At 52.3% G+C, this 17,608-nt stretch overlaps 1 protein-coding gene across 3 annotated transcripts; it reads left to right on the top strand.

Annotated features, from left to right (window-relative positions):
- On the top strand, positions 1-16,201 carry MAVS (mitochondrial antiviral signaling protein). Of its 3 annotated transcripts, none has more exons than XM_079784321.1 (7): positions 1-241; positions 5,139-5,297; positions 6,888-7,062; positions 8,544-8,713; positions 9,455-9,611; positions 11,559-12,058; positions 13,239-16,201. In XM_079784321.1, the coding sequence occupies exons 2-7, from the start codon at positions 5,181-5,183 to the stop codon at positions 13,683-13,685; spliced, it is 1,566 nt and encodes a 521-aa protein (XP_079640447.1). In that variant the 5' UTR covers positions 1-241; positions 5,139-5,180; the 3' UTR covers positions 13,686-16,201. The 3 variants fall into 3 exon arrangements, with proteins under 3 accessions (XP_079640447.1, XP_079640446.1, XP_079640448.1); XM_079784320.1 differs by having other exon boundaries at positions 5,119-5,297; XM_079784322.1 differs by having other exon boundaries at positions 163-241; positions 5,169-5,297.
- Positions 16,202-17,608: the final 1,407 nt, after the last annotated feature.

The raw sequence follows: 17,608 nt of genomic DNA, 5'->3' as shown, positions 1-17,608 counted from the left end.
CCAGCCAGAACCTAGGTCGGTCCGGAGCGCGGGTCCAGCGGATCCAAGCCCCCAAACCTAGGCGGAGCGCCCGCTCCAGCCGCCCAGCTGCCCCGGGAGCCCGGGCGAGGTCCCGCCCCTGCCGTCTGGCCTGTGGCCCGGCGGCCTGGCCCCGCCCTCCCGCCCGCGGGGCGAGTTCCGGCTGGAGGTGGCGGCGGCGGTCCGCGGCGGTCGGCAGGTCGCCGGGTGGTGGCTACCCCAGGTAAGATCCTTTGGGACCCGCTCGCACGGACGCCGTTCGGAGAGGTTTCCCGCGGAGGCAGGGGCCGAGCTGGACTCGGAGGCCGCCGGGTCGCACGGGGTCTGGGGCGCGCGGGGTCGGGGGAGGGGACCGAGCGCGCGGGGCTCGGGGCCGCGGGGGCTCCACGCGCCGCCTCCAGCGCCGGGAGGTCGGGAGGTGGGTGGCGCGGGGCATGCGGGGGAGTTGGGGGCGGAAGGAGACGGCTCCGGCCGCGGAGCTCCAGTCGCCCGCAGGCTCAGGGTGACCCCCGGGCGGGGCCTACCAACCTCGAGAGTCACGGCCCTCCTCTGAGCCTTGACAGTTCTCGGTGGTGACACCTTCTCCGAAGAGCCAGCCTCCCCGCCCCCCCGGGAACTTGGGTCTGGCCCAGGAATCTAGGGAGCTGAGCCGAGGCGGGGCGGCTCACCCTCCGCGCGCGGGGGTATTTCTGCAGCGCACTCAGAGCCCGGGGCAGGCGGGTCGGACACTCCTCCCAGCGTGGGGCCGGAACACTCCCCGCCCATCTTTTCTGAAGCCGTAAAGACGTACCAGGAAAACATTGAGGAGAAAAACCAAAAAACACCCCCACAAGACGAAACACCCCCAAAACAACCTTCTCCGTGTAGATACGTGGAGCCTCAAAAACATCTGGAAGGGGAGTCAGCGACCTGAGAACCGCGCTCTCACAAGGGACTAAATGTTGCATCCTCCCAGGCACACCTCACCTAAATGTTGCATCCTCCCAGGCACACCTCACCTAGCGACATGCGCCCCCCCCCCCCCCCCACACACACACTCCGGCAGTGACCTTGGCCCCTCCCTGAAATTGAAGCCAACTAGGAGTCTCACTTGCTGCAGGGCCTCTACTCCTGCAAGGTGCAGTGAGGCAGTAAGTCCTAGGTTCAAATCTGTCAGGGCCACTGGTCAAATGTGCAATTTGACCTCACTTCTTACATGGCATTGTGGCAAAGATTAAATGAAAGCAATTTAGGATATGCCTGCCTGTAGTGGGTCCTCAATAAATGTGAACAAATATGGACTTTGTTTCTTTTTTTTTTATTTGCTTAATTTTTTTTATTTGGAATATTTGGGAATGAACACAGAGCCATGCTTAAGATCTCAAATATTTTGTTAGAAGTTCTTTAAAAAAATATTTTTCTACACTTACTCTTTTCTTTATGATTTACCCTTTATATTTAGGATTTTAATTTATTTGGAGTTTTCTGTTATCCATTGTGTAAAATTAGGATCTAATATTATTTTCTCATAGAGAGCTAGTTTTATGAATAATGTCTTCTAAACCATTTAATCACTATTTAGTGATACTTTTATCATGAATGTCTGATTCTTGTACAGTTCTCTTATCTGTACTATTTTTTTTATTAATATATTTTATTGATTTTTTTTTACAGAGAGGAAGGGAGAGGGATAGAGAGTTAGAAACATCGATGAGAGAGAAACATCAATCAGCTGCCTCCTGCACACCCCCTAGTGGGGATGTGCCTCAACTAAGGTACATGCCCTTGACCAGAATCAAACCTGGGACCCTTGATTCCACAGGCTGACACTCTATCCACTGAGCCAAACCGGTTAGGGCCTTATCTGTACTATTCAGCTCCTGCCTCCGAGGGAAACCTCTGGTAGTCACCATACTGTTGTCTGTGTCTGTGAGGTGCTTTTTTTTTTTTTTTAAAAATATATTTTATTGATTTTTTACAGAGAGGAAGGGAGAGGGAGAGAGAATTAGAAACATCGATGAGAGAGAAACATCAGTCAGCTGCCTCCTTGCCTCCTGCACACCCCCTACTGGGGATGTGCCCACAACCAAGGCACACACCCTTGACCGGAATTGAACCCGGGACCCCTCAGTCCACAGGCTGACGCTCTATCCACTGAGCCAAACCAGCTAGGGCTGGGAGGTGCTTTTTATTTTTTCCAATGTCTTTGGTCTCTGTTCTTGCTTCAATATTAGTCTTTTTTTTAAAAAAAAAATATATATATTTTTATTGATTTCAGAGAGGAAGGGAGAGGGAGAGAGGTAGAAACATCAATGATGAGAGAGAATCATTGATTGGCTGCCTCTTGCACGCCCCCTACTGGGGATTGAGCCCACAACCTGGGCATGTGCCCTTGACTGGAATCAAACCTGGGACCTTTCAGTCCACAGACCGATGCTCTATCCACTGAGCCAAACTGGCTAGGGCCAATATTAGTCTTTTTAAAAATATATATATTTTTATTGATTTCAGAGAAGAAGGGAGAGGGAGATAGAGAGAAACATGAATGATGAGAATCATTGATTGGCTGCCTCCTGCACGCCCCCTACTGGGGATCGAGCCCGCAACTTCTGCATGTGACCTTGATAAGAATCCAACCCAGGACCCTTCGGTCCGCAGGCCGAGGCTCTAGCCACTGAGCCAAACCAGCTAGGGCCAATATTAGTCTTTTTAATGTTTAAAAATTATTCTGGCATTGTTACATAACCCTTTATTTTTTCTTTTTTATTGAATTTATTGGGGTGATATTGATGAATAAAACTATATAGGTTTCCGGTGCATAATACTATGATACATCATCTGTGTTGTATTGTGTGTTCACCACCCAAGTCAAGTCTCCATCACCATTTATCCCCTCCCATACCCTCTTCTATCTCCCCTCGCCACCCCCTCCCCATCCCCTCTCTCCCCACTTCCCTCTGGTAATCACCATACTCTTTGTTGTCTGTGTCTATGAGGTAGGGTTTTATTTGCTTTTTTCTTTTTTTGCTTAATCCCTTCACCTTTTTCACCCAGCCCCACAACCCCTGCCCCTCTGACAGCTGTCAGTATATTTGGACTTCCTTTCTTTTTAGTGGAGCCATACCTATAAACCCATGCCCCCCAAACTCCGAGTCTTAAGGGCTGAGGGTAGAATGCAGAAGGATGTATCACCTGACTCCTGGTACCTCTCTGGATACCATAGGAGAAAAGGATCTATTAACTACCACGGAGTTGTTCTTTGCTCATCTCTTGAAGTCTCCGAGGACTCCTGCCCCACCTCCATGATCCTCTTGACCTTTTTCATTAGCAATTGCCCCACCAGGAATGTACCACCCGGTTAGCAAAGCAAGTCATGCAGTGTGAGGTGGTGAGGCCCATAGACGGGACTGCTGTCCTGTTTCCCGTGTGAGAGACTGGTGGCCTCAGCAGCTTTTGAACACTCTGCTCTACAGCACTGTCTCCTAGTGTTCTCACTCAAGCCTCGCCTTCTCCCCGGCCCCTTCCCTCCTATCTGGACATCCAATAGGACCTCAAGCTTCACTTGTTCAAAATGGAGCTCGGGAAACCCCTGACACTGCTCCTATCCCTGAATTCCCTGGTTGGCTTAATGCACCATCCATTCACCCAGCGCCCAAGAAGTCATCCTTGATTCTTCTCTCTCTCTCACCCACCAAGTCCACAAAACACCAGGAATCCAGCCATCTCTTGTCACCTCCATGGTTACCATCCTAGCCATACCCATCATCTGTTTGTCCCCTGCTGTGGTCTCCTGACTTGTCTCCATGCTTCCATCTGGCCTCTCCACAGTCCAAGGTCCTCACCACCGCCAGAGAGATCTTTAACATAAATCAAGTCCTCTCCCTTCCCTGCTCAGAACCCTCCAATGGCTCCCTGTTTCACTACAAATAAAACCCAACATTTTTCCTATAACACTATATATAAGTGGCCGTCTTTGACCTTGATCTCTGCCCCTCCCCTAGCTTTCTAAACCTGGACTACCTGGACCTGCTTTCTCTCCTTCAAACATGCCAAGCTCGTTCCCACTTTAGGACTTCTCACTTGCAGTGCCCTCGGTCAGAAACACCACTCTCACAGCCAGGAAGGAGCTCAGCTCAAATGCGGCTAATTCACAAAGGCTTCTCAGACCATCCCAGTTCAAGCAGCATGCCCTTCTGCATCGGCTCTGTCTCATTACCCTGCTTTATTTTCTTTGTAACCTTTATTACCACCCGGGATTCTTATTTATATGTACGCTTACTGATTTGTTATCTGTCCCACAAAATAAAATACAAATTGGATGATGGTAGAGAAATGCATTCCCTGCATTTCTCCCCAGGGGGAGGCAAATAAGAAATGAACAAACGCATCTGTAATTGCAAATTGTGTTAAGTGCTATAGAAGGGACTGGCAGTAATTGCTTGTATTTGAGACCCTTGTAAATTTCAAGCTTACAAGGCAGAACTACTGTATTATCGGAACAAGCTCTCTGAGCCATTTTAGGGGTGAGAATAGGCCTGGAAAAGACTGGTAACTTTCCCCAGGTCAACAGTGAGTTCAGGGAAGTGGGACTCAGTCTCCTACCCTTAGAACATGTATGTAGCAAGCTTTAAATGGTAGGCCTGCAGTATTGTTCTGGAAAGAACCTCATCCTTTGCTCTTCCACTAACTAGCAAGCCCCCTTCTTTCCTTAATACTTTATTTTCTTTACCTTTCAAGTAGGATGGGTCCTATTATTATCATGTTGGGCTGCTGCTTCATTTTTTCTCAGTGTACTTAAAGAAGCGGCACATCTAGTTGGAGCCCTCCTGCTGTCAGCAGCTAGGGGCACACACAGACTCGGGGACAATGGCGAGGAGCCAGACCCTTCCCAAACTGACCAACTTGCAGGGCAGAAATGGACCCTCTATCTTCTGGATCTGATGTTTGTGGTCATCCATTTGTTTTTAAGCAAATTCCTTGAGGGTCTCTGAGACCCAGGTAACAATAAAATAGGGTGGTTAAAGAGAAAAGGCCAGAATTCCAGAGCTGAGAAAGAAAGAATTGCCTTTTGTCCAACCCCACTCCCACTCCTGCTGTCATGTGTGGTCTGTTTTCTTCCAGTCTTTCCCCCTCTCTCTCAGTCCCATTGAGTTAGAGCCCTCGTCCTGCAGAGCTGGAGAGGGATGACGTTTGCCGAGGAGAAGACTTTCGAGTATATCCGCCGCAATTACCGCAGGTTTCACCATATTCCTGTTCTGGAGATTCTGCCTTACTTGTCTTGCCTCACAACCAGTGACCAGGTGAGCCAGGGCGTGGCAGCCGTCAGACTGGGGGCAGGGCTGCGGAATTCAGAGCCTCACCCAAGCCAGAGCCAACTCCTTCCTTCCTTGTTGTCTAACCCACTTCCTGTCCTTGCCTCTTTTCTAACTTTCAGAATGAAGTGTGGTTCAGGGTGCCTTTCCATCTTCGCTGGGCTCCCTCTGGTGTTGTTTTGGTGCAGTGCTCAACAATATGGCAGTGGCTGCCTGAAATTTCTGGGTTCTGGGCCCCACACAAACGTGTTTTGTTTTTGTTTTTGTTTTTAAATGATAGACACATACTTCTATTTTTTTAAATATATATTTTTATTGATTTCAGAGAGGGAGAGGGAGAAAGATAGAAACATCATCAATGAGAGAGAATCATGAATTGGCCGCCTCCTCACGCCCCCTAGTGGGGATCGAGGCTGCAACCCAGGCATGTGCTCTTGACCAGAATCGAATCTGGGATCCTTCAGTCTGCAGGCCTATCCACTGAGCCAAACCTGGCCAGGGCCCCACACAAACTTTTATCAGAACCATCTTTTTCTTTCTTTTTTTTTTTTTTAAAAAAAGATATTTTTATTGCCTGGCCGGCATGGCTCAGCGGTTGAGCATCAACCTATGAACCAGGAGGTCACAGGTTCGATTCCAGTCAGGGCACATGCCCGGGTTGAGGGCTCTATCCCCAGGGTGGAGCATGCTGGAGGCAGACTATGAATGATTCTCTCTCATCATTGATGTTTCTGTCTCTCCCTCTCCCTTCCTCTCTGAAATCAATAAAAATATATATATTTTTAAAAGATATTTTTATTGATTTCAGGGACAAAGGGAGAGGGAGAGATAGAAACATCAATGATGAGAGAGAATCATTGATTGGCTGCCTCCTGTATGCCCCCTACTGGGGATTGAGCCCACAACCCAAGGCATGTGCCCTGACCTGGAATTGAACTATGACCTCCTGATTCATAGGTCACTGCTCAAACCACTGCGCAACATCTGTGGGTTTTTGTTTCTGCTATCTGGTTGCTTGTTTTTATGGGGGAATTCAGGTGGGTTTAAAGCTCTGCAGCTGCTGCTTCATCTCAGAATCTCCCCAGTCCCTCCTCTTCCCTGGTCCTTAGTATTGGCCTCCTCTCTTTTCTGTTATGCCCTTCTTCATCTGCAGTTTCCTACACACCTTTCTCTTCTTTGCTAATCTAAACCCTTTTGCCGTGGAGGCTGTATAAACAAACCCCAGGCTTTGGCATCAGACTCACTGGGTTCAGATCCTGCCTCGCTGCTGAAGGATCTTTGCTGCCTTACCTCTGCAAAGCCTCAGCTTCCTCGTCAGCAGAGTAGGAATAATTGCATTAAACAAGATAATTCATGCAAAGCCCTGAGCTGGAGAACCCAGGACACAGTACGAGCCTCTTTCCTGATAGCTGCCTTTAAACTTGGACTCAAACCCTAACTTTGCCCTGGGCTCTGACCCAGTGTCAGATGGCTGCCTCCCTCTTGTGGTCGGGGCCCCTCTCTGCAGCTGTCCCCTCTGGAGTGGGAAAAGGGCCAGGGCCACCTGGCTTGAGCAGAGCCACGGGCTGTGTCTTCCAGGACCTACTGCGGGCCCACCTCGAACTCAAGGGGAACAGGAACACCATTTGGGATCTCTTCAACAGCCTTCAGCGACGCAGCGGCTGGGTGGAGTCCCTCATCTGGGCACTGAGGGCCTGCGAGCTGGCTGCTCTTGCTGACGAAGTGGACCGCGTCTATCAGAGCAACCTGCCCTGTAAGCCCTCCCCTGGCCCTGCTCTTGGAGCCCCTGTGTGTTCCCCTGCCCTGCACGCTCCCTGTCCCCTCACTCCTGGACCTCCTCCCTTCCTCTGTCACCCTCCCTCCCAGCACTCCGGGGCCGTCGACAAACCAGGGTTTAGATCCCAGCTTAGCTACTTAGCTGTGTCCCTTTGGCCAGGTCTCTTAATTTCTCAGAACCTCAGTCTTCTCCTCTGTAAAACAGGGCTAATGGCAACATGTACCTCATGGGCCTGTGGTGGATACCCTGGGATGTCAGCATGTGGGGTGCTTAGGGGGGCTGAGCACCTCCCAGTGCTCAGCAGATGGAGCCTCCTCTCCTTTTTGTGGCTGTCATGTTTGCCTCCCACCCCTGCTCTCACTTTCTCCTGTCTCCTCTTCCGCAGTTCACCTTCTCTCTCTCCACTCTTCTCTCTTTCCCTCCCTTTACTGTCTCCTTTTCCTCCATCATGGGTTTCTTCTTTCCTTTCCCCACATCTCTTCCCTTCCCTTAGAGCCTTTAGGTTACCCACCCAGTGACCCCTGAGCTCCCCTCCGTACCCCCTGTCCGGCCAAATGCCCTTAGGGCGTTTTGTGAGGTCCTGGTCTGAGGGACTGAAACAGGAAGAAAAGGCAAGCCAGCCCTATTTATATATCAGCCTAGAGACCACCCTGAAGTCCTGCCTAGATTGATAGCCTTACAGCAGTGTCGGCAAACTCATTAGTCAACAGAGCCAAGTATCAACAGTACAACGATTGAAATTTCTTTTGAGAGCCAAATTTTTAAAACTTAAACTATATAGGTAGGTACATTGTTATTAACTTAATTAGGGTACGTGGTATTTTGTGGAAGAGCCACACTCAAGGGGCCAGAGAGCCGCATGTGGCTCGCGATCCGCGGTTTGCCGACCACTGCCTTACAGTATCATGCTGTTTGTCTTCTATTATTTTTCTCTACCTTCTGTCCCTCCCTTCCTTCCAAACGTGTCTCTTTATTTGTGGAGATTAACGGTGGTTCCCTGTGTACAAACCACTGTGGTGGGGCTAGGTGTAGGTGATGGGGGCAAAGGGGAGGGGCTGAGGAGGAGGCAGCATCAGGTAGGCGGTCAGTTGGTGGTGACAGCCACCCACAGGAGGAGGAAGCCGCTGGGTCCCAGAACGCCTGGGGACGGTGAAGCTGTGACTGCTGACCCAGTCTGGGTGGTGTGAGGCCAGTGACACACCCCACATTCTCCCCTTCCATCTTGCTCCACCTTCCTCTTCTTGTCCTCCCCAACCCCTGCCTCCCTCCCACTTCTGCCTCCCACTCAGTGAAGTGTGTCTCCTCTGAGGAGTGCCGGCCATATCAGGACAGCTTTTGGAGCTGTGGGGGTTTCGACAGCCATGGCCCTGGGGGTCCAAGGGCACCTCTCCTGTCACTGCTTAGGTGCTTAGGAGCACCCCTGGGTCCCCCTTGACCTGACTATGTCTGTCCTCCAGTGAACCAGAGACGGCCCCCAGCCCCACCGGAGCCGCCGTCAGTTCCTGCTGAGACACCAGGGCCCTCCACACCCGCTGTGGCCCCCAGTGCCTCTCACAATAGCCACAGAGACGAGCCAAGTTACCCCATGCCTGTCCAGGACACCCAGTCACCAGCGTCCCCGGGAGAGGTATGTCCTCACCATCTGCCTTCTGCCCCCTGCTTGTGTGTTGCCATCTGCCTACTTCTGCTCACCCAGCCTTCCAGAAGCCCTCTCCTACACCCCACAAATCGTGCCTAATCTCTGCTCAGAACCCCAGGGCTCCCCTCGGGGGGATCTGCCCCAGACCAGCTCCCAGACTGTTGGCCAAGGCTTCACTCTATGGCAGCCCAATCCTGTCATCAACCAGTTGTACGGTCACCGTTTGAGGTCTTTGCACTGGTGCATGTGAGATGTTGAGAGACCAGGGGTTGACCAGATGAAGGGGCGTAAGGTAGTAGGAGGTGATGGGGTAGTGGGTAGATGGTGGAGCTGTAATTATTGCCAATAAAGTGAAGTTTGGGGGAAAGATGACTGATTCTATTGGGATAGGATGAATGGGCGGTGGGTGTTCGGGAGACACCAAACTGTGGATTTGAAGCCCAAGAAAGGGGTCTGTGCAATGGCCTTACAGAGGGGGGACCTTTCTACAAGAGCGGAGGGATAGATAGGGACTCCCCAGGGGATGGTGTGTGTGGTTTTGATGAGGTGGGTTCAAAGTCACCTGTAGACAGAGGGTCTGGTTGTAACCGAAGCCAAAGCAGTGGCTTCCTTGTTTCCTGTGCTCCGTGGCGTGGGCTGAGGCCTCTAGGAGCTGCCCCCAAGCGTAAACTGTCCTTTGCCAGCTCCTGGGAGAAGCAGCTGCCTTATTCACATTTTTCCTTCTTGCAGAATTCGAAGAAGCCCCCACAGACAGCCAGCTCTGGGGCTGACCTGAGGAGGCCCACTGGCCCCCAGGAGCCCTCCTCTGACATGGCATCCCTCAACCCTCTGACATCCAGTGGGCCTCAGGAGCAGGACATAGAACTGGGCAGTGCCCACGTAACAGGTATGTATAGAATCTGGAGTAGAGGGCCTCTCTGATCTCTAAGTGAGGGTGAGCATTCGAGTTGCCCCTCTGGCTTTCTTAGACAAGAGGCAAGGGTGGGAATAAAGGGAGTTTACCCCAGGGAGAGACCCAGTTTCTCAGAGGGTGTATTGGTTAGCATTTGCTGTATAACAAACAGTCCCCCCAAAATTTAATAGCTTAAAATTTGACCATTTATTTAGTTCATGATTCTGTGGGTCAGCAATTTGGGCTGGTACAACTGGTTCAGATCTTGGCCGAACTCTCTCTTGTGTACACATTAGCGTACTCATAAGCTCTGCTTGTAGCTGTTGTCTGGGGCACCTCGGTTCTCTTCCATGAGTCTCTCATCCTCCAGCAAAAAGCCCGTTTAATGGCAGCTGAGCAGAGTTCTGAGAAAGAGAGGGCTCTTGGGGCATAGGCTCAAAACTGGCATGGTGTTCCTTGTGCCTCATTGTATGGGCCAAAGAAAGTCATAAGGCCAGCCCAGAGGCAAGGAGTAGGGGACATTCCTTCCTTAGATGATAGGACTGACAAAGTCACATTTCAGAGGGCATGGATACAGGTAGGAGAAGAGAACTGGGGCTATTTCTGCACTCTACCAAAGGGACTGTATAGGGATCTGCCAGTACCTGGAGGACAGTGCAGAAGGGAGGGTACAGGGCTAGGGCTGCTGTTGGCAGGGGAGCACGTAGGCACTGCCCTGCCCTAAAATGGTCTCAAGCTCCCAGAAAATCATTAAAATTTCTCAGCCCCCAGCGGAAGTATGGTCTTCATCAGCCAAAGGCCCGAATCCCCACACAGGACCTCAGTATTCCCTCGTAGGTATGTAGAGCTGTCCACTGTGACTGTCCAGGTTGGCATCTCTCTGCACCACTGTTTCCCAAGCTGTGTTCCACCTGACACTGTGCCTGGCCAGCCCTCAGTGCCCCTGGCACAGCCACAAGGCACATGAGCAGTTAAAGGCTCAGAGAAGCCATCTTAGTGGCCCTAGACTTCTGTCACCTCATACCCTGCCCCAAGCATCCATTTGCATTTTACAGTGTCAGCTTACCATGCACTACCTTTCAGGAATTGCTGCTGTGGACCAGAGAGAGGCAAAGGGCACTTTGATTTCATTCGTGTGTGGACAGGTTCCACAAGATTCTGTGGTGTTACACTTGGGGTGGTGGGCACATCAGAAGCACTCCTGGCCTTTGTCGGCTGTAGGGTGTGGGGTTTGCACTCCCAGAGTTCCATAGAAAATCCTGACAAAACTGCCCTATGGACAGTCACCACCTGTTCCCTCTGCTTCCCCCCAGGGCAGGCCCTCCTCCAGGGGTGGCTTTGTGCCTGCAACTCCTCCTCCCCCCCCCTCCCCCTCCACCACACACACATCAAGCCCTTAGGCCTCCTAGGAGATTTGCACACACTGTGGGTTTGCTGGGCCTCTGGAACCACGTGACTGGTATGAGCTCTTCTGCTTGAGCCATCCTGCTGCCCTGGTCCAGGATTGTCCTGCTGGGGTGGGGCAGGGAGAAAATATGGCAATGGGAGGAACATCTAGGGTTCCACCAGGCTAGGGAGGAGATGGGAAAGGCAGACACTGGAGGAAAGGGGGGGTGTCCCAGGCAGGAGAAGAAGAAGCAGAGCAGATAATTAATGCTATTCAAGCCCCTAGAGGCTGTTGGAGAGCTGGACCATTTCATTTTTGTGAGGGAACAGACTCAGTGCTATAGGTCAAGGACTGAGGATAGACAGGACCAAGGATGTGCCTGTAGCTGTTGGGCCTTCAGGCCTAGGAGCAGTGACCAAAGGGACTGGGTAAGAAGTTGGGAAGCCTTGATGCCATAGAGATGGTGTGAGCTGGGGCAGAGGGACCCTTTTCCAGCTCTCTGATCCCAGCCCTCCTGTGGGTTTGTGTTTCCTCTTTTGTTTTATCACCTGCAGACATGGTCTCCAGCATGACATCATCCCATGGGCCTGTCTCTCCAACTGCCTCCTTCCAGCCCCTGGCCCGTTCTACCCCCAGGGCAAGCCGCTTGCCTGGACCCCCAGTGTCAGCTCCGTCTACTGGCACCTTCTCCTCCTCTGCAAGGGGTGCTGGTGACCAGGCTGAAACTACCGCCTGCTCCAGTGGAGTAGCGGTACCCACCAACTCTGTGACCACCAGCACAGCACCTTCCAAGGGGCCCCGCCACTCAGCACTTACCAGCACAGTGCCTTCCAAGGTGCCCACCAGCTCAAACACCCCTGGTATAATGTCCTCTAATGTGCCCACCAGTCTAGCACCTTCCAAGTTGCCTATCAGTTCAACACCTGCTGGCACAGTGTCACCCAAGGTACCTACTGTCTTGGCGCCTGACCACAGGATGCCCACGAGCTCGGTGTCCAGCAAGGTGCCTGCCAACACAGCACCCACCATCAGGAGTAGCGTCAGACCCTCGGAGGTGAGTCCTCACCCCTCCAAGCAGTGATCCAGGCCCTTTTCATAGCCCTGTTCTTGGACCCTTGCCAGTCTCCATTCTGATCCAGAGCCTCTTTTTGAGGGTATAGGGACAGCTGAGAAGGAGCCTCATCCAGACCCCACACCATGTCCTTTAGAGCAGTGGTCACCCACTGGTGGTCTGTGAGGTCCGAAAGGTTGGAGACTGCTGCTTTAGAGTAATAACAATCATTAGATCTCTTAAGTGTGGATACCTCAGGAGAGTTGGGCATGGTGGGCCACCCCCACTGGTCACATGCATTCATCCATTTAGATCTTACAGCTCCCTGGTAAGCTTAGTAATTCAGTTTTGCAGAAGGGGAAGCAGTGAGAGAGAGCGGAATGGCCTGTCTGCCTCAACACTTTGCTCTGCCCCTCCATGACCAGGGTTTTTTGTTTTTTTAAAAAATATATTTCTTTATTGATTTCAGAGAGAAAGGGAGAGGGATAGAGAGATAGAAACATCAATGATGAGAGAGAATCACTGATCGGCTGCCTCCTGCACGCCCCCCACTGGGGATCGAGCCCACAACCAAGGTACATGCCCTTGACCAGAATCGAACATAGGACCCTTCAGTCCGCAGGCCAACGCTCTATCCACTGAGCCAAACCGGCTAGGGCAATGACCAGGGTTTTACAGACAGCAGTCCCATCCCATTTAGCCTGGGTAGCTACTCTGTCCCAGCAGCCCCCCACAGCTGCCTCTTCGAGCCTGCACATGTCACCCTACTGCTGCTATCTGCCCAGAGGAACCAAGCCCATGTGGCTGGCCACTCCATGGTCCTCAGGCCCAGGCCGAATGTTGGTTCAGGATGGGGCCGTACACACCAAGGGCTCCCAGGGGAGGGGTTGAATTCACAGGCAAGCCAGTGAGTAGAGACAGGGCTGCTCTGGAAGAAGTCGCCACTGATGCTGCTGTAGGGCCTGGGTCTCCTCCCCCTACTGCTTTCATAAACTATCGGTGGGTTGACTCCTTAAGAGGGTGACCTCATGGGTACTATGGGCTGGGAATTACAAGGTTGGGGTGCTAGTTCACGCCCTGGCCTAGGAATGGGGCCATCCAACCTGGCTCACAATCCCCAGTCCGTTCCATCCTCTCTATCTCTCCTCTCTCCTCTCCCTCTCTCTCTCTTTTTTTAAACCAGGAGACGCCAGTGTCTCCAGCGCCCACAAGTGCCACTGCTAGAGGCAGCTCACCTTATGCAGACAGCAGCTCCAACAGCTGGGGCTCAGGGCCAGAGCTGAGCAAGCCAGGCGGGCTATCTTCCCAGATAGACAGCCAGCCATTCTCCGGATGCTCTGCGGACCTTGCCATCAGCAACAACACGGAGCCAGGACCTGACAACACCCCGGAGGAGAACGAGTACATGTCAGGGGACATCCTTAGGGTCATCCATGTAGCTGAGGGTCCCAGTGCTGACCTCCTGGCAGGCAATCCCGGGCTGCACGCTGCCACCCAGCTCATGGAAGAGAAGGAATTGCCTTGTGATGGGCAGGCTCCGAGGGCTCCATGGCTTGGGATGGCTGCTGTCGGGGCGCTCCTGGCCACGGTCCTAGTAGTTGTGCTGTACCGGCGGCGCCTGCACCAATGAAGCCCTCTGCCCTTCCCACCATGCATCTGCTCTGTTCTCATGTATACATCTTCCTGAGGCATGCAGCCAGTCCCACCCTCCTTGTCCCTTCCTTGGGTCTGGCCGAGGCTGGGTCAGAGGGGGCTGCAGCCCTGCGGGGAGGCTGTGCCATTGCTGACTGAAGCCTGGGAGGCAGCATTTCTGTCCAGCTGGTGCATTCGGCAGCGTCCTTACCATCCTTGGCTTTCTGGGCTCGGGGCTGTCCTGTGCCCTCCAGATCTGCTGCCCAGCAATCTGGGTTGTCGCCCTTGTCCTCGGGAGGAGGTCTCTCCGTCCAGGCCTTATCTATGTTTGCCATGGATCAGGAGGCACTGCTGAAGAGGGCAAACGGTTAGCCAACCCTAACCCCCATCCTGCCCTGGTCCCTGGCAGCTGACGGGTGTCCAGGGAGGGGGATCCACAGGACCTCACTCCTGAGGCCATTGCCCTTGAGAGCAATGAGAGAACACTGGAGCTGCTTCTTATCCCCTGTCCCTTGTGTTCTCTGCCCATGCCAGGCAAGGGCGGGAGGAGCCCAGAGGCCCTATAGACCCCTGGGAAAGCCCCTTTCCAGTCTTCTCACCCCCTTCTCCGCTTCCCCTTCCTCCTGGTCCCCATCCCTATGCAGGTTGGGGAGGGGCCCTTTGGGGCAGATTCAGGCCGAAGTTTGAATTTCAGCTTCACCCCTTCCTGGGCTGTGTGGCTTGGGCAAATAGATGATCAAACTGCTGTGGTCTTGCTCTCCCTCATGGACTGTGAGTATCATGGCTCATCCTTCACTGTGTTCTAATGAGATTGAAGCATACAGGTGTTTGTCAAGTGCCTGGCCCAGAGCAGGTGGCCACTAATTGCTTCTCCCACCTCTCCCCTGCCCACTCTGATAGATATGAGGGCATGAGAGGCAGAGTGCCCCGTGGGTAAGAGTAGCCTCGGCCTGAATCCCACTCTGCCTCTCACTCACTCCGTGTTCTTGGGCAAGGTGTTAACCTCTGTGCCTGTTTTCTTAGCTGTGAAAGAGGGATGAATAGTAAAAAAAATAAATAAGTATATATACATATATATTTCTCCTAGTGTTGTTGCGAGGATTAAATGAGTTTATATAAATCTTAGAATGGTTCCTGGCATTTACTAAGGGTGGGAAACATGTCATTCAAATTGGAGGGGCTGGAGCACCTGGCTACAACTTTAGAGGCAGACTCAGACCCTACTGCCTCATCCCCACCCTATTTAAAAAAATTTTTTTTTACTGATTTCAGAGAGGAAAGGGAGAAGGAGAGAGAGATAGAAACATCAATGATGAGAGAGAATCATTGATCAGCTACTTCCTGCATGACCCCTACTGGGGATTGAGCCTGAAACCCAGGCATATGCTCTGACCAGGAATCAAGCCAGGACCTCCTGACTCATAGGTCAACACTCAACCACTGAGCACCACCGGCCAGGCCCCTCTCGGTTTCTTGGTCTCTGTGGGTGGCATCCAGTTCAGAGTGTGAATAGTACTGGATCTCTGTCTTAGGAGGAGGGGTACCAAAGTGTCTTCCTTCATTGATAAGCACCTGGGAAGTGACAATTGATGGGTGTGTCCAGTGGCACCTTGCCCCTTTGCACCAGGGGCTTCCTCTAGGCTCTGACAGCCCTCCCAGCAGGCAGAAATTCCCATGCTGAGCCAGATTCAAACCACAGCACGGCTCCTGCTCTCACAGGAGTCTCCTAGGAATGGAGCCTCAGGCCTTGAGGTCCTTGCTTTCCACTAATGCACTATCTTAAAGTTGATGGCCAAGAACAACCCTCTTTCGTCCGTCTCAGTAAAGGAGCATCTAGGGTTCCTGGTCTAACCTTGCTGGAAGTGATAACGCTCCATAGACCAAAATTACATGTGCCTCTGAGCTCACCTTTCTTCTCTTTTCCATGTAGCCCAGGGCCACGGAGTCCACACCTGGTGTTTGGCATGGTCACTCAGCAGTACTCATTCCTGCTGCTGCTGCTGTTAACAGCAGTAATAAAAAGGGCTACCACTTACCCTATACTTCACTGTGTGCCAGGCACTGGGCTTAAGCACATTACATATATTGACCCCTTTAATTCTTACAATGACCCTATTGAAGGGGTACCATTATGACCCAATCTATGGCTAGTTTGCAAGACTGGGAGGGAAAACTCTGGCCTCTGAGCCCCAGAGCGGGATGTTCTCGATGCCCATGACCCATAGTTTGGAGCCAGGAACCCCATTTAGAGTGAGAGTTCATACCAACACATCCCTGCCCAGTGTGCCAAGTTCTGCCACCTGCTATAATAGTGTAATAACATACAATGTGTAATGAATATAGTCTCAGAGATGTTGTAACAATCTATACTAATAAAAGGGCAATATGCAAATTGGTCAGGACGCCCTTATAGTAACGACCGAACAGCAGGCTGCGTGGGGCGACCAGGCCGGCAGGGGGGTTAGTGAGGGACACCAAACCACTGAACAGCAGGCTGTGTGGGGTGACCAGGCCGGCAGGGGGGGCAGTGAGGGGCGACCAGGCTGGCAGAGGGGGGCCATGAGGGGCAACCAGGCCGGCAGGGGGGCAGTTGGGGGCGATCAGGCCAGCAAAGGGGGGCAGTTAGGGGCGACCAGGCTGGCGGGGGTGGCAGTTGGGGGCAACCAGGCCTGTGGGGGGGCAGTTGGAGGCAACCAGACTGGCAGAGGGGGCAATTAGGGGCAACATGGCTGGCAGGAGGGGGCAGTTAGGGGCGATCAGGCCAGCAGGCAGAGGCAGTTAGGGATGATCAGGCTGGCAGGGGGGGAAGTTAGGGGCAATTAGGCAGGCAGGCAGGTGAGCAGTTAGGAGCCAGCAGTCCCAGATTGTGAGAGGGATGTCCGACTGCCAGTTTAGTCGGACATCCCTTGAGGAGTCCCGATTGGAGAGGGTGCAGGCTGGCCTGAGGGCCGCCCCCCCCATGCACAAATTTCGTGCACCAGGCCTCTAGTCTAACTATAATCATCATGTGTGTCTAGACCAGTGATGGCGAACCTATGACATGCGTGTCAGCACTGACATGCGTAGCCATTTCTGATGACACGCGGCCGCTGAGGCGGCCGCATGCCGAGGATGAAACATTTGCTGCTCCTGAGGATGAAACATTTGTGACTAGAGTCTTGGAGTTAGAGTCGCAAATGTTTCATCCTCCCCTATTAGACACTCTGTGCCGGAGGTCTGTAGGCCAAAACAACAGAAGTCCGGCACAGAGCGTCTAGTTCTGGGACTTCCGGTTAAACCGGGATCTTTGCCCTCACTTCCGCCGGCAGAGCAGGGAGCAGCGGAACGCAGCGCGGGACGCATCTCTGGGGGCCCTGCCATTACCAGTAACCAAATAACAGTTAACCACAGCAACTATAATCTGTTCTGGGGTGTCATGGATTTCTAATCCATCATTACTGAGATAAGTGAGGGGGAGGCTGGGAGAGGCGAGGGTTTGTGGCGTGCTATGGGTGCCGTTTCCCGCCATTAGAAATAGCGGCAGCCATTTTAATTCACATAAGGAACACCATCTTGCTCCATAGTGCAGACTCCATTTCACCACTATTATTACTGTTGTGCATCCTTATTAACCCCTATTTCTGCTTATTAACCCTGCCCTTTCCTAAAAGACAGTTATATGCACCATTTTGTGGTTAGTTAGGCTAGTTAACCCCTAATTGCCTGCAGGCCTAACAAGCTATCTATAATTCTATCTTCTGTCACTGCCCCCCTGATGGAGAACCCAAAAAATAAAAAACTAAGGTTAAGTAAAGGAAGTGGTAGTAGCAGTGGCCGACCCTTTCAAGAGACATGGACCGAGATGTATGGCTTTATAGAAAAAAATGGCAGATCATTTTGCGTTCTATGTACCGAAACGGTAGTAAGCAGAACGTGGAATAT

Source organism: Cnephaeus nilssonii (genome assembly GCF_951640355.1).
Source record: "Cnephaeus nilssonii genome assembly, chromosome: 11".
NCBI lineage: Eukaryota > Metazoa > Chordata > Mammalia > Chiroptera > Vespertilionidae > Cnephaeus > Cnephaeus nilssonii.
This window is presented reverse-complemented; position numbering and strand designations above follow the sequence as displayed.